Source organism: Alosa pseudoharengus, unplaced genomic scaffold (genome assembly GCF_046254945.1).
Source record: "Alosa pseudoharengus isolate Yale_2024_CS ecotype anadromous, Long Island Sound unplaced genomic scaffold, YU_APseudo_1.1 YU_APseudo_1.1_scf_3, whole genome shotgun sequence".
Classification (NCBI taxonomy): Eukaryota; Metazoa; Chordata; class Actinopteri; order Clupeiformes; family Clupeidae; genus Alosa; species Alosa pseudoharengus.
Window position 1 is genome coordinate 28,597,439 of NW_027468718.1, and position 16,843 is coordinate 28,614,281.

The window sequence follows — 16,843 nt, forward strand, 5'->3', positions numbered from 1 at the left end:
ATGGCGGCTCTTCTTTCTATGAACAGCTTATTACTTAATTTTGTGTAGGAAGTGTAGTTCACATTGGCCATGCCGATATGTTAAAAATATGCGTAAGGGCAGTTTTGCTATAGGTAACGATAACGATACATTAATGGTAATTGAGGGCCAACCTGTCATATCCATATATAATCATGTTCATAGTTAAATGTATCTTTAGGTTTAACTGTATAACAGTTGTTAGACTACATCATTCAGCTATACGACAACAACTTCCAGCACAGAGTGAGAGGGTGACTTAAAGTTAATTACTTTGGTGCCTTCCTTTTTACTTCGGCAGATAGGCTACATAAATCCTCTAGTAGTAAACAAGAACAGCTGTTTATGCCTAAAACATTTACTAGATCTTGTTAAGCTATTAACTGAACAAAACCCACTTTGGAGATTTAGGTTGCAATGAATTTGTCAACCCCTTAGGATACTACCACACCACATATTAACATTCAAAACTGAGCGGGTCGGATTGGCCCCTGCAGAGCCGTATGGGCCCCTGTAGAGTCCTGACATCGACATAGGCTACTCACACCGTTGAGCAATATCTCTGAGCCCTTCCTCAGATGAGTTCTGTTGCTTCTTGTGATGGTGCAATGGTGCCCTCTACAGGACTAAAACTTCTGGCAAAAAATGAACTCAATTTCACTCTTAGAATTTGTAACATAACAACAAAACACATACAAGGTTCAGATGAGTTTTTTTTTATTGCTTTCATATCCATAGGGCTCTCTTAACCTGAGGAAGCGAAGCCTCCACTGTGGAAATAGACATCCACACAAACACATCACTCTAAACCCAGACTTACTCATCTCATCAATAGCATTTTCACAGGAATAAGACTAAAACACAGAAGAGGCAGTTTTGTATATGTGGGGTTTCGTAATTTATATCAAACTAAAAATTCATGTTTTCCTATACATTTTAAAGCTTCAATTCTCTCAGGGGGGTTAATATAAATGTTATTTTGTAATGTCTTAAAGGTAATGCCTTAGGTTTCAAACTTTTACAAACTTTCTGGTTGACCTCTGGCAACTATACACAATTAGTTTGATCAGTTTAGAAGTTAAAATCTTTTTAAAAATATTGTTAATATGGCAGCCATGATGACAGAACTAAATATAAATTAAATCACATTTTCAGTTCTGAACCAATCATGAATTCAGATACAATATATGGAAAATAAAAACTTCCCTGACAATAGTTTTAGATACATTAATGGTACTGTTACATATAATATTTTTCCAAATCTTTTGTGGACATTTTTGTCGCTATAAAGAGTCTTCATTTTATGATGCCTATGGCATGATTCTGTGTCAAAAATGCACTTTCCAACAGAAATTTATGGAGTCTGTGTCCCCCACATTTTAAAAATGAATTACAAAGACCACACGGCAAAACAGTTTGGCACTCAAGCTGTTGGACTTCAGAGCAGCTATTGTTATTTAACATTAACAACAAACCATAAAAAAGTTGTGTGGCGTAGCAGTGACGTCTACCTACCTATGAAAAATAGTCCTAAAAATGACAACTCTTATTGACAGGTTTTCCATTGTAAAACAACCAATGAGAGAAATGCAAAAACCAGACTGAGAGAAACTGGCATAGACCATTAAAAATAGTATAAAATGAGATCCTATAAAAGAGGCTCGGAAAGCCCATAAAAATGCAGGAAAAACAATGCAGCGTCTGATGCAGTCTAAACCAGCGGACATGTCACCATTTTTAAAAAGCACCAAGAGTTTGCATGAACAGACTGTAGGAATGTAAGAATGTCTCACATCATATGTATATATGTGTGTGTTTCTATGTGTGTGTGTGTGTGTGTGTGTGTGTGTGTGTGTGTGTGTGTGTGTGTGTGTGTGTGTGTGTGTCTGTGTATTACTGAGACAGTGCATGTAAGAGTGTCTTCTACTGTTTTTGTGTGTTAACAAAAAGAAATGGATATGAAAAAAAAAGTATTTTTCAAGGAACTGAAGAGATGCTTAAAAGAAGTTGCAGGAGCCGCAGGATCTGGCCCCATGTCGATGTAGCAGGATCAGATGAATGCACAAAGGGAGGTCTGGGGGAGCACTGAGGAGGATCAGATAAATGCACAAAAGGAGGTCTGGGGGAGCACTGAGGAGGGGGATCCTTCTGGCTCTTTGGGTCAATGAGCCTGAGCTTCTTTCCGTGTTGAAACAGCACCCCGGCCACTGGAGACAGTGGCACTTCGAATCACCTCCATCCACCTGAGGAGAGAAGTACACACAACGTATTGGTCTTCTGTTTACACAACACATCTGTATACAAGAACTATAGAACATGTGTCTACCACACTCCCCTTCACACCATCCATCCATTCATCCATCCATCCTTCCATCCATCCATCCTTCCATCCATTCATCCATCCATCCATCCATCCATCAGCTTTCACACCAGCATCGGCCTATGAACATAACTACCATGACAACTTGTCATCTACTGTAAGTGATTATAGTGAATACTTGTACTTTTAAGTGAATAAATAATGAAATAGTTTTTTGACCACGCTATTAGATTATTTCATATTAAGAATATAGGATAAAGGACCTTCATTTACATCGATTTGCATTCATACACTATCTAGGATAGTTTTCAGTTACGTTTAGAAGGATAGAGAATCCTATTTGAGTTGAAAGTTTGGATTATTATTTGGTACATTTGAATGTGCGTCAAGCATCCCCCTCGTCTGGCTCGCCTGAAAGTTAGGTAAGACAAGCTGCCAATGCACTATGATCTTGCAACATTAACTGACTATAACATCAGGCACAGTCAACATTCAGGGAAACATAGAGGACAGTGAGGTGTACTGTACCTCTCAAAACTGTATTCACTCTCAGATCTGAAGAAGTACACGTGGGACTTGAAGTGCAGTTTGAAGACGTAGTCTTTATGGATGTTTTCCGACTCCGAGGGTATAGTGACGGAGTAGCCAAGGAGGGGCAGGCTGGCCAGAGGGTAGTCATCCTGCAGAAAGATCAGAGAGCCGGCCGTCACCAGCAGCAACCACAGGCTAATAATACCACTGCAGGATATACTTAGAGTGAAAATGCGCACAAATCCCATGCATAGCAAGCCATCCCGAAATTCCACAGGAGGCTGCGAATGTCTTGGTTCAGCAGTAAGTAATGTTAGCGTAAACACTGTGTGGCTGTCTGTGGTGTCTGCTCCCAGTCGAGCTGAGCTCACCTGATGAGTTTTGTAGAAGAACAGACTGAAGTTTGTGAAGACCACCCAAAGCTTCTGCCAGCCATTACTGTTCTTGAACTTCCTTAACAGATTTCCAGACAACTGATTCTACAGGGAAGAGTTGATTTTACCAGTTAGTTACACAGAAATTAAAATGTAGCCTAAATATGTTAGATAGGAAACAGAAACAGAAGCAGAAGCATAATTTCTTATTCGGTTAAACTTTGATACATCCTAATTTGCAAATTAGCATTATCTCTGTATTACAACAACAGGCTGTCCTCTCCAACTTACACAGAATCTTTGGTGCCATCTAGTGGAGAAAACCACAGGCACACTTTCAGAGTCCACTGTAATGACTTTGCTAGGTCATGACTTTGCTAGGTCAGGCTAGGTCTGCTTGAGTGTGCCCGTTCAAAGTGGCAATAACATAAATAAAAATAAATTGACCTCACTTGCAACTGCATTAACATAATAGAGATTATATTGCATGCATGCCTACATATCACTTGGTATTGTGTACATTTTGAAGTAGGTCATTAGGGGTTGAGTTACTGAGATCAGCTTTGATCGGCTGTGATAACCACCAATGACCGTAAGAGGCTTGCAGTGGTGCGGTGCAGTGCAGCAAGTCTAATCCTGTCTAGGCCTGACTCTTTTACCTCCAGACTTCTGCAGGTATCACTAAAGGAGAGGCTGTGCAGCCTGTACCAGCAGATTAGAGAGAGAGGCACGGGTCCCTGGTCTCTGCTGGACCCACTCACTGAGGATTCAGAGTCACTGACTGGACTAGGGTCCTCTACCACAGAGGACAGACAGAGAGGAGGACAGAGAGAGAGAGAGAGAGAGAGAGAGAGAGAGGTAGAGGGACAGGCAGCAGAGAAGAGACAGAACCGGACAGACCAGAGGAGACAGAAGGCAGAAGACACAGAAAGAGAAACAGAGGAGAGGAGAGGAAGACAGGAACAGACAGGTCCAGATGGGAGACACAGAGACAGAAAAAAAGGGGAAAGGGAGGAATAAGGGGACGAGTGGCACAGGGACTCAGTAGGTGCAGCACGTGCATGCAGAAGGAAGTGGAGCTCTGGGGGCCGTGGGCCTGTAGGGAGAGCGGAGAGTGGCTCCGGAGAGAAGAGTAGGTGGACAGGGTGACAGAGAAGGCCCCACCTGAGAGGAGGCCAGCATCCCAACAGTCCTGATCACTGGGCTTAACAGTCTCTCTCAGTGCTGTTCAGTAACGCTACATTGTAACCTTTGAATGGCCATGCGAATTGCAGCAGTAATACTGAGCCACAGCTCAGCGGGGAAATATTCAAATGTATCATTACAAAAGAATCTCTATATACTTACAATACAGAGCAAGAGAATGTGATTGAAAGGAAAAATCAACGTTGATTTTTTCTCTCACTAGGCCCAGGATAATAGAGTGGACAGGACTAGCTAGGATACTGCTCCCACAGGAAAGAAAGTGACCGAGGTTAACACAGATATACACCACACATAGGCCAGGGGAGGGAGCGAAGAGAGGAGAGGAGAGGAGAGGAGAGGAGAGGGTGGAAGTGGGGGCTGAGGCTGGTACCTCCACAGCCATGCTATAGTCCACCATGGACACGCTGGTGGTCCTATGCCAGCACACGTGCACCATGGTGTTACCACGGTGAGGCGCCTGGCGCTCCAGAGACGTTCGTGACGCACTCAGGTCGTCCTCGGACTCCTGCTCCAGGGAGGAGTCCTCAAGGGATTCTGGGAAATTCAGGAGGCTGTTATTGTCAAACAAATAACTAGGAACAGATGGGCGGATATGAACCACAGCACTATGACACAAGACTCAATTCCAAGGAAATCTGATAGGGAACTGGCTGGACAGGTTTGTTGGAACAATTGCTCAATAAGTAAAGAAACATACACACAGAGATTGTATTACTAATCATTAGATAGGCCGGACAGGGAGTAACTGAATCTTATCGGGCATGCACAGACAGTTGGATACAAGACATGGTACATTCTATCAGAGGGCTTTAATGACAAAAAATGGGTGGATACTAATATTTAAAAAATTTCGATGACTTTCAAAAGCATGCTGAACAATGTAAAGGGCATGGAGAACAATGCCGGGAGTGTCCAGAAGGCTCAGATTAGGCCTGAGGCCTTGTCTCCCAACATCAGTAGACTGCCATAGGGCTGGGTCCTTGTTCTTCACTGGGAGCCAAAGGGGACAGTCTGCACAAATACAACTTACTGTGATCGTTTACACTGCTGGCCAACAGCTCGGACGTTGGCCCATTGGACGTCTTCGCCAGGTCGACCGCCGCCTTTATGTCCTCCATCCACTTTTCCATTTCCGACAACGAACTGGGATAGAGGGAGAGCAAGTAGAGAGAGTGGAATTTAAATCATCAGCCATCAGCTGTATAAGTATATATACTCTTTTAATCCCGTGAGGGAAATTTGGTCTCTGCATTTATCCCAATTTATCCCAATCCGTAAATTAGTGAAACACACTCAGCACACAGTGAACACACAGTGAGGTGAAGCACACACTAATCCCGGCGAAGTGAGCTGCCTGCAACAACAGCGGCGCTCGGGGAGCAGTGAGGGGTTAGGTGCCTTGCTCAAGGGCACTTCAGCCGCGGCCCACTGGTCGGGGCTCGAACCGGCAACCCTCCGGTTACAAGTCTGAAGCGCTAACCAGTAGGAGCTCTGTAGGCCACAGCTGCCCCATACAAAACTTAGGATGTTTTGGTCCCTAGTACAGTTATCTATTTAAGCAGCCCAGTAGGTGAAATATGCTGTAATTTGTTCAGAATGCAGTACAAAACAAAAAAATTGTAAAATTGAGCAAAATGGGGAAGACAAAGAGACTTGGACTGCCTCCGTAGGATTGCCTAGGGTTTGCCCCTTATGCATATTTCATGCAGTTATTTCTATGAGCATCTGTGCATCATAAATTATGAACGTGCCTCTGGAGCACTACAAAAATGCCATTGTGGACACCGTAGCTCTGAGGAGATCGATGCTCCCAGCACAGCCTGCTCTGGGCCGGCCTCACCACAACGAAGCAAAGCGGAGCGGAGCGCAACAGAGTGGGCGGCCTTACCTTGCTGCGACCACCACCGACTGGCGCTGGCCCACCAGGGTGAATGAGTGAGGCACACCCCACTCATCCTCACTCTCTCTGATCTGAGAAGACCCAGGGGAAAGAGGAGGTCAGTAAATATCTCGAGAAAAGAACAAATAAATAAACATGACACATGATACAGACAGAGACAAGGAGTAACGGAGAAAAAAAAAACAGGAAGCAAAAAGCATTTATAAAAAAAGTCAGTAATGTGAACTATTTAAGAGAAAGCCGGAAGGAAAGACAGACAGAGAGAAAAAGAGAGATCTGTGAAAAGCACTTAAAGTCAAGAAAAACAAAGTCTACTTACAGTCATGCCATGTAGTGGCAGTTGCCCATGTACTTTAAACTGATTCGTAGCAGTCATTCCTCGACTGGTATATAAAAGAACATCATTAAACTGGAAAAAATAAAAAATAAAAAATAAACCTGTCAGTGCAATGTTTAAATGGGGAGAAAAACATATGACAAGGCTTTCATCAAAAATACATGAGGAGCAAATCAGGCATTACCAGGAAAAACATGCGCTGTTGGAGGCCTTTTCCAGACAGCTTGCTGAGACATCCCAACCTGATGAACTCCTAAGAAAAACACAACCTGCCTGAGCATGAAACAATAACAAACAAATCCTGCAGTATTAACCCATAAAACAATAATTAGCCATAAAATGACATAGTGCACATGTTTTTTTGAGAGGATATAATGCTTTAGTTGAAAGAGCACAAGAGTTTTACATCATGATGCATGCAATCCCACACACACACACACACACACACACACACACACGCACACACTCTCCTGTACCTGTACATTCTCTAGCTACTCACTCACCCTTCCTGCGGCTGCCAGATTGTCGGTGCCAATCAAGTCCTTTTTGAGCTCCAGCAGCTTCTGGTAGTTTTCTGTCTTGATCATGCTGCTATGCAGCTGGGACGCAATCTCAGCCACATCTGCCAGAGCGGCTTGGAGACAGACAGGCAGACAGACAGGCAGACAGACAAACACAGAACCACAGGTTTAGCACAGACAACTCAACTTAGTAATGGTCTACATGTTCATAGACTTCACCATGGCCATGTCATGCGGGGTCAATCATAAGTCCGTCTGTCCAATCATGACCCCTTCTATCTGCATGCACAGTTCTGCCCCCTTTCCCCTCGGACACCTTCGGGGTGTTGTCGCTCACCTCTGCAGTCCCTGAAGTCGGCGTGCGTGGGGGGGTAGTGTTTGCACAGGCGCTCCAGGATCTGCTTGTAGTGCAGCAGGCGGTGGAGCGGCCGCAGCAGGAAGACGCTGAGGGGCACGTAGCACACCTTCTGCAGCTCAAAGTCCCGGCACAGCCCCTCCAGCTTGCGCGAGGCCCGGCACGCCTGCTCCAGCTCCCGCAGCATCTCCGCCTGCTTCTGCAGGTGAGCAGTCATTTGCTGCAACCAGAGCGAGACGGGGGGGTCAGACTCAAGGGGTGGTGGTGGGGGGTGGAAATTGTGACTGGTTTCGCAGTCCCTGTACCTTTAAGCCCTGAATGTTCTTCAGCATGACATCACCAATGCGCTGGTAGTCCCCTTTAATGTGAGCATTGGAGCGCCCCTCCCTGATGGAAAACAAATCAAAAACTTCAGTAGGATTACACAAGGGTCATGTTTATCCCAAGTCTGCAGCAACTACTCATGAAGACAACTCATTCATACATGACGATTAACAGGCGTTGCCAAAATGTATGCCTCTTGTTTATAAATAGTTAATAATTAAAAATAATTTTGTTACTATTTACTCTTTATACCAGCATGATTGCATATCAAATCTCATTTCCTGTGGAACACAAAATAAGATAGGTAGTGATTTTTTTAACCAATAGCCTATCAGTGATATTGAGAGGTGTCACTGTCATATCAATGGATTATTCATTTTGTAGTGACATATTGGAGGTGATAACAGACATAAGCTTGATGTCGATGAAGAATGATTTTCATTCTTGTGTGAGTTTTGAGTCCCTTCACATTGTTTCTGACATGAGGACTGCTTCAAACTCACCACTAGGTGTCCCCCTTGAGCAGAGCTCTTCATGTATTCCCTCCTAATGATTCATGCACACAGATAAGGCAGTGCTTCCTTCACCGCACTACACCCCCCTCCCTCCCCCACAACGACACTGAATAACCCCCGAACACAAAGGACACATACAGTAGATCTAAAGAAGGACGTCCATAAGGAAATCCTGCTGCATGGCATTTGAGCTCTGCGCTGTCCAAACGAGCGGAGTGGACGCTTGTGAGGACGCTCATTGTCTGAGCGGAAGCGGCGGGAGGCTTGAGGGCTGGCCGGCTGCCTGGTGCCTCTCCACGGGTCACCATAAGGAGATGTAGGTCCGAAGGCTCATCCCCTGCGACAGCCAGACAGAGGGCACCCAGGGGCAACGGGGAACCACATTGTGACTCGGCCTGTTGCCGTGGAAACCCCTTCTTCAGCCCGCCCCCCCCCGCCCCCCCCTGGGGTCATGTGGTGAACCCTCTCAGATTGCACGGCATTGAAACGGACAGAGCTACAATGCAGCCTCGTGCTGGGATCAATGAAAGCAATCGTGATTTTCCTCATGAGACGAGCAGAGTGTTATCTCGTCCAAATTGAAAAAGGGGGGGACGGACTGACGATTTCACTTGCTTAATTTGCTTGCATTTCTATTTGTCATTTGTATTGGATGACGCTTTTCCTCTGTGCGCTTTTTACTCTGTGAACTGTATTTGACAGAGGATTTGGTCTCTACACAAGCACGATAATATCATGGACACAAACTCACCATAGAGCCAGTCTCTGCTCCACCTCCCTGAGAAAGCCGGTGTGGAACTTGTACAGAGGGTCAAAATTGGACAGGATCACATTCTTTAGAGAATCAGGCGTAGCCTCCTCCTTCTCCAACATACTCTGAAATGACTGCAGCAGAGAAATTGGCAGAGAGAAAGAGACAGACAGAGAGAGAGAAATAGAGAGAAAGAGAGAGACAGAGAGAGATAGAGAGAGAGAGAGAGAGAGAGAGAGAGAGAGAGAGAGAGAGAGAGAGAGAGAGAGAGAGAGAGAGAGCTTTGCTTTAGTGATAATAGCACAAATCATGGTTGGGCTCAGTTACAGCAGTGTTGTGCATGGCCGTGTTATCTGACAGGGTGAAACACTCCGGTTTTCGGGTTGAATTGGGACTCCATCTGCTGCCGAGCCTGCACTCTGTGTCTCACCCACTGCTTGATGGGGTTAGCCACATTCACTTTGGTTCAGGAATCACATGTTTATCCTGTGACTTATCCTGAAACCCTGTAGCCACCATGTGATCAATGCACAAATCAATAGCACAGCCGCTGCAGGGGCTGCCCATGGGGACCACTTTCTGATGTCCCTACCTGATCTAATCAAACAGGGAAACACTGTCCACTCTGTTACGGCGAGATGGAAAGACAGGGAGGGAGAAGGGGGGGGAGAGAGAGAGGGAGAGAGAGAGAGAGAGAGAGAGAAGGAGAAAGAGAGAGAGAGAGAGAGAGAGGAAAGGAAAGAGAGGGACAGGGGGAGCAAGAGTGAGAAACCAAAGGGGACAAGAGCGTGAGAGAGAGAGTGTGTGTGTGTGTGTGTGTGTGTGTGTGTGTGTGTGTGTGTGTGTGTGTGTGTGTGTGTGTGTGTGTGTGTAAGAGAGAAAGACCGCATGTGTGTTCATAGTGGGGAGAGGGTTCTTGTAAGCTGGTCTGTGGAGAGCCCCAGCAGCTGTGAGGAAACAGGTTGCTGCTGGAAGGGAACCAGCCATCAAGCAGCAGCTGCCACCCAGATGAATTCCCTTACAACTGGAACCTTCATTGTTAAAAATAGACGAAGACTGAGAGGGAGGGAGATGGAGTGAGGGAGTGGAGGGAGACAGAGAATGAGAGAACAGAAATGTCATTCAGGGAAGAGGAAATATGTTATAGAAAATATGAGGAACACTGATTCTATAATTTTAAAAATTTCATAAAAGAGGGCTTTACAGCTGCATCCACAAAGGCACACCGTTGGTGAAATGCTTTGCAGAATGTAGAACATAGATATTTTTATTTAAACTATCTTCCCGTCCTTCATTTAAACGGTGGACTCCACATCCCAAAACTACTATAAGTTAAAAAGACTTATAATATGTTGTTGCTTGATTGCATATTAACAATAACAGCCTATTGGGACAACTATGCTATTGGGTGGTGACACTTTTCTGTCTAAATCTAGTAATTTACACAAACCATTAATTAATTAATTGGTCGACTTGGTCCACATATCACTGGATAATATGATCCACATATCACTTACTAACTTCTTAATTGATTTTACAGTCCAAACTGGAAAAAACACAAATGAATGCACCACATTGCTGGCTCTCCTTCAACACAGGCTATTGTTATTGTTATTATTGTTGTTATTGTTATTATGGATTGTTATCCCCAGTTGAGGAGGCACCATCCACTCTCTGCCCCGCAGTAGCGGGAGAAATGACCAGCTGTGCTGTCATCACTGCAGGGGCTTAAGCATGCCCCACACTATCACAGCAAGCCCTTATTAACCACACACACACACACACACACACACACACACACACACCAAGCCCTTATTAACCACAGTTATTTTCACACAGCACCAGGTCCTGCTCCTTCATTTCCTCTGTCCACTGGGGACTCTAGTGCCAACGAGAGAGAGAGAGAGAGAGAGAGAGAGAGAGAGAGAGAGAGAGAGAGAGAGCGAGTGCTGGTGTCCAGACACAGGGAAGAGCGGGCCAGCAGCTTAAGCTAAAAAAAGGGCGAGTCTGCGAACCTCAGCGGCCAGGACCTGCCAACGCCAAAGCCTGGGCTCCCCTGTGTGACTGCAAGGTCACAACCTGCACTGTGATTACCACTCTCTGAGGATGTTCTGATAAAGACAGGAAGTGGAGCTCAACAACACCTGCGCAACAGTACACCACTGCAATGACTTCTGAGCCGAGCAGTTCCTGTGAGCACAGTATAGCTCACTGAAGAGGCAGATTCATATCTAGGTCGGAGACACTAATGGAGATTAATTACAGAGGAACAGATGAGCTTTTGGCAAAAATGTGTTTATCAAAATGCAAAATGACACTGTTGAATATATCAAATGAGGCCCTAAAAGATATTGTGGGACTGGACCACTGGTTTCTGAAGAAAAGTGGAGTCCCGGGGTGCCTTACCACTGTTATCACTTCCAGGTCCTTCAGATAAGTCCTCTCTGTGGTCAGGAGCTCCTTGGCAATGAAGTAAGCTTTGTCTGTTGGGAATCGCTGTAAAAAGGGTACATCATAGGTCAGGGATTCCCTTGGAAATCAACATCACATACTAATTTACGTAGTATATCATAGGACTTCAGCACTGTATATGTAATTGTTTCTGAGTCTCTGTAGTGTTTTCTGGCATGCAATTTAGGGCAACCAGGTCCTTCTGGGTACATGAAAGCAGTCTTGTTTTAGATTCAAATGACCCACATTAGACACCCAGAGACAATATGTTTTCTCCCTATGACACACATACACACACAGGCATAGGCAAACACACAGACACACAGACAGACAGACAGACATACAGACGCACACACACACACACACACACAGGCATAGGCAAACACACAGACAGACAGACAGACGCACACACACATACACACACAGGCATAGGCAAACACACAGACACACAGACAGACAGACAGACAGACAGACGCACACACACACACACACACAGGCATAGGCATAGGCAAACACACAGACACACAGACAGACAGACAGACGCACACACACACAGGCATAGGCAAACACACAGACAGACAGACAGACAGATGCACACACACACACACACACACACACAGGCCAGTGAGCAGACCCCCATCTTAATGAGTGGGCGTCTGACTCACCTTCCTCCTTGCCTCGTCCTCATCATCAGTCCGCGTGGCTGCATCATTGAGCAGCGGGCTGGTGGGGGGAGACGGCTGGCGGCCGTCGGGACTGTGCCCGCCTCCGTTTGTCTGGTGCTGTCCGTTGACCATGCCCCGAGCTGCCCCCAACAACCGCGGGCTGCTGGAGACCGGCTCTGTGGAACAACAAGGAAAACAGAGAGAGAGATACAGAGAAAGGGAGAGAGAGAGAGAAAGAGAGAGAGACTTCAGATTGCTGAATTAGCCTGTGCGACAAACCATGTATTGAGAAAGAAGCACAGCGAGTGGCAGAGTAACTAGGCTGCAGTGGTGCGACAGGCTAGCCTGCAGCTGCTCATGTGCATTCATCCAGCCAGTGGCTGGTGAGTCACTGCAGACAGCCCACTGCTCCGGTCTGAAATCAACGTGCAGGCTGCCTGGCTCATCAGACCGTTTAGGAATGTAGCCGCAGTATGTCTGAGACAAAGACTGCAGGTCATACAAAAGGAGACTTACCTACGAGCTCAACTACTGAACGCTGCTGTTACTACGGTAACGTTACTAGTCTCTATGGCACAAGGTTGTTACTTGTACTAAGGTTGTACTTGCCCATAACCGAGTCCTGTCCTCTGATTGCACTGATTGTGTTGACACAGACAAAACAGTGATTAAACAACACTTACTACCAGCTAGAATGGAGAGGAGATCCACCACAACCATGAGACAATACTAGAACACTAGGCCAACAAAACACATGTAGGGAGACAGACAAATGTATGTATAACTCACACTGTATACATACATTCCTCCAAATAATAGTAAACAAAACAATGCCACACAACTAACTACAACACTATAGAGGGATATGGAGGTGAGTGGGTGGGGGTCTACAGTCTACAGTGATCATGGAGATGGGCTTTAAAGAAGATTCTCGAGTCCCACTTCACAAAGGCCAACTTTATTGACACTAGTGCACAACCGCATACAGGTTTTTTTTTTTTTTAAAGTATTGAAATTTCTTTCAGTGAGGGAGAGAGAGAGCATGAACAGTGGCAAAGTCCAGTGTGTGTCAAAAGGAACAGCACAAGACTACAGTACATAAGAAGTGTTACAGTACTGAGTGAGTGTGAGTGAGAGAGACAGGAAGGGAAATGTGAAAAGTGCAGTCTAAAAGTCTTCTGCCCATTGGGTCCAACACAGAGGCAACATTTCGCTCTGTGATTGAAGTTCCATTTTCCCCATAAACCTTGTTTGTTTAAATTCTGCACATAGAAAAAAAGATTTAAGTTTCTGGCTTTTGTGCATTTCATCTGTGTAGAAAATGTAGGCCGAAACTTATTTGCTACAATGTCATCTTAAATAATTTAGCTACTGTCACATACAGTATGTTATAAAAAAACGGACAACATTCTTTACCACAGAAACATAACCCACTGGGGGCAGTTTTATTAATACAATGAGACACTGATCCCACTGGACTCGTATATCAGCTGTAGTGGGGGGCGGTGGTAAGGGACAGGGGTCGTGACAGTGTAAGGTGAGGATACAGAGTGAACCGGCAGGGCAGCAAAGGAACAGAACAAACACCATGCCTGTGACCTGGCTTGACCACTCTTGCCCGCTAGCTGCCAGTCGAGTGGGTTAACACAAGCTTGCCCGCTCGCCTGCCGCGCTGGGAACTGGCACAGCAGTTTAGTACATCACACAGCGACGCGAGTCACAAAGTCACAGAGCCCAAGCGGGCGCAATGGGCAGAAGCGGCAACTTTGAGTGCGCTCCCTCAGGAGTTCGGTTAGAAACCACAGACATGTAAGAGCCCCGCGGATGGATGGATGTAAGACGTGTGCTGTGTGCAGTGCTCCCAGTACAACAGAGGCCAGCAGGCAGGGGCTTGGTACATGTGTTTCAGGATTCTCTTAGGAAATGCAGTGATCCTGTAATGAGCAGAACCCTTTGATTCTTCCCCTGACCCGAGTTCCACGTGCTGTGTCTGTGCGCTAGTCTCTGGGGCAGCCAAATGGAACGTGACAGAGAGAATCCAAATATTGACCCTGTACTTGCGTGCTAGTGTGCAATTGAAAATTAATGAAGCAGGCATGCTGGAATGAAAGCGAAGCATGGAATATTAATGCAGAAGGAATGCAATGTATATATAAATATGAATGTAAAAATGGCAACAATTTGTAAAAGTTGCTCATTATAACAATATACTGACTGAATGATGTAACCTATTTGCAAATTTCCTATTGTAGCAGGAATATTGGACAATTGCTATTGGCATTAAAAATATGGTACAACAAACACTGACCTAGATAATGTTATGAGGAGTTTCTGACGAAAGCCGCAGCTAAACGCAAGAGGCAGCTCAGTCCTCTCAAAGGCCCTCACACACACTACACCTGCTGAGCGCCGCCTTAGTCCTTCTCCTGACATGCTTCCCTTCACCAACATCACACTGTGGTGGTGCGGTCAGTTGGCCCTGTGCTCTGGTTCCAGCTAACAGGATCACTGCATTCAAGGGAACCCGGGTTAACCTTCACTTTTCTTTTCAGACAAAGAGTGACAGAACAGTAAAAGGTCAGGACAGTCAAGGAGTGGGGTATACATGCCTGCAGAGCTGTGGGTAGGGGGAGAATGGGTGAGACGTGGGACCTCCAAAAGTGCATGCTGACAGAACAGTGCTTTACATTGGACAAAGAAAAATCTATCTTTTTTCAAAACAAAAAAAGAAAATATATATATTAGATTGTATTAGTGTCCAGATTTTTCATTCCATCTTTTGTACCAGCAGTACCACAAAAGAAAAAACAGCAAACATACAGTATGACAATGACAAAAATGAAGCCCAAGCCACCTTTGTTTAATGAAAGAAAAAGAACATTGAAAGAAACCAGGAAGTAGGAAAAAACAAAAACAGGGCTACACAGAATGCAAAGCCAAAACTCATTCATGTTCTTTGCCGTGAATGTTTAAGGGGTGAGGTGGGGTGGGGTTGCGGTAGGGTGGGGTGGGGTGCAGTGGGGGAGGCTAAGTCCATGTGCTGTACAGACAGGAAGTAAAGGAGCAGACAGAGCGAGTCACATGAGTGCGGAGGACTCAGAAGCAGGATGGCGATGCAGTGTGCGGTCAGAGTGTCTGCCCATCGCTGGCCAATAGCCCGACAGGTTCCGAGAGCAGTCAAGATATATGCCTAAGATATGAATGTGCATTCTATGGTCCCTTTAATTCCATCCATGAATCCATATTTCACAATGCCACAGTGAATGCCAAATGTTGCAATACTGTGTATGCACACTAAATGTAAAAGGAACAAACCAAGACCTTCACCGATGCACCTTGTGTGCAGAAAAAGCGTTATTGTAAACATTAGATATATTGAATATCAATCAAAGACCGCATGTTAGGCTATACTGCAGACTGCAGGGAGGTCTTCCCAAAGCCCAACACCAAAGAACATTCTAGAAAACATTTAAACTGCTGAAATGAATATGTAGTCTTGTTCATGTATATAAGCTATATTACGTGTCCTCATGAAAACTAGAAGACATACAATCATTAAGAGACGTAAACATTCTAAGCTACTGCTTAAGCTACATTTGTGAAGGCAATATGCCCGAGTCCTGATTCAAACACTTTCTTCTACAGTGCATGCATCTAAAACATATAACAAATATTATGAAAATGTAAGTCAAAGTACAAATTAGCAATCAGCAATCAAATTGTCTAAAACTGTGAGATTACCGTCCAGTATTTATGAAAAGAGGACAGCTGACCAAAGAAAAATGAAGGCATCTGAGGGATGTGCTCTAGTCTACTGTGTTAAACTTCAAATGTTGTGGAGCAAAGCTGCTTCACAGGATAATATGGCACTATAAATTCTCTTAGGCCCTCTGGCAAAGACAAAGCCACAAATACAATCAAAGTGGAATAAACATGCAAGCCTTGTAAAAAAGTTTCTCAAACAATAAAAAACGAGCCAGATTCCAGCCTCTGCAAGGTCCACAATGTCTGTCTTACAGGGCGGAGCCCGGAGACGGCTGCCTTCACCCTAACCCACAGAGCATGCACTGAAACTGGGACGCACAACCCGACGTTCCCAAGCAGGGAGCCAAACCTCTCGATCCTCCAGACCGAAACCAGCCATCTATCTCTTCCCCACTGGAATGACATCTCGGACATCTCTGAGCCAAGACGGCCAGCCGCTCTGGTTCATTCCACCCCTGTGCTATGCTTACCCAACCCCCCCGGCACGCAGGCAGCCAAAGTGGACGCCGACACAGACGCCACGCTGGCGAATCGCAACCCTCCTCTGGGCCATCTGTCCTAACAGTTGAACACCTGCGCCCCGTCCTCGTCACTGAACGTGAGGCAGCCGTCCTCCTCCGTCTCCTCGTCCAGCTGCAGGCTACCGAAGGAGAACTTGCTGCGGGGCATCCGGGGCGAGGTGTTCATGGCCATGGGGTTGTCGTAGGCCAGCGGCTGGCCACACGATCCGCCGCTGGACTCGGCCTCGGAGTCGCTGGACTCCGTGCCGCTGCTGGTGGAGCCGTCCACCATCTGCACAGCGCCGATGTG

General features: G+C 45.7%; 1 protein-coding gene across 2 annotated transcripts in view; it reads right to left on the bottom strand.

Annotated features, from left to right (window-relative positions):
- Positions 1-736: 736 nt before the first annotated feature.
- LOC143100567 (FERM, ARHGEF and pleckstrin domain-containing protein 1) overlaps positions 737-16,843 on the bottom strand; it is a 47,752-nt gene continuing 31,645 nt past the window's right edge. For both annotated transcript variants that reach the window (XM_076263863.1, XM_076263862.1), the window contains exons 14-27: positions 12,269-12,444; positions 11,559-11,648; positions 9,153-9,286; positions 7,868-7,949; positions 7,545-7,782; positions 7,190-7,320; positions 6,871-6,939; positions 6,669-6,758; positions 6,338-6,420; positions 5,480-5,592; positions 4,820-4,983; positions 3,241-3,348; positions 2,867-3,018; positions 737-2,261 (exon numbers count right to left, since the gene is read on the bottom strand). In XM_076263863.1, the coding sequence (XP_076119978.1) occupies positions 2,180-2,261; positions 2,867-3,018; positions 3,241-3,348; positions 4,820-4,983; positions 5,480-5,592; positions 6,338-6,420; positions 6,669-6,758; positions 6,871-6,939; positions 7,190-7,320; positions 7,545-7,782; positions 7,868-7,949; positions 9,153-9,286; positions 11,559-11,648; positions 12,269-12,444 (1,712 nt within the window). In that variant the 3' untranslated portion in view covers positions 737-2,179. The remainder of the gene's footprint in view (positions 2,262-2,866; positions 3,019-3,240; positions 3,349-4,819; positions 4,984-5,479; positions 5,593-6,337; positions 6,421-6,668; positions 6,759-6,870; positions 6,940-7,189; positions 7,321-7,544; positions 7,783-7,867; positions 7,950-9,152; positions 9,287-11,558; positions 11,649-12,268; positions 12,445-16,843) is intronic.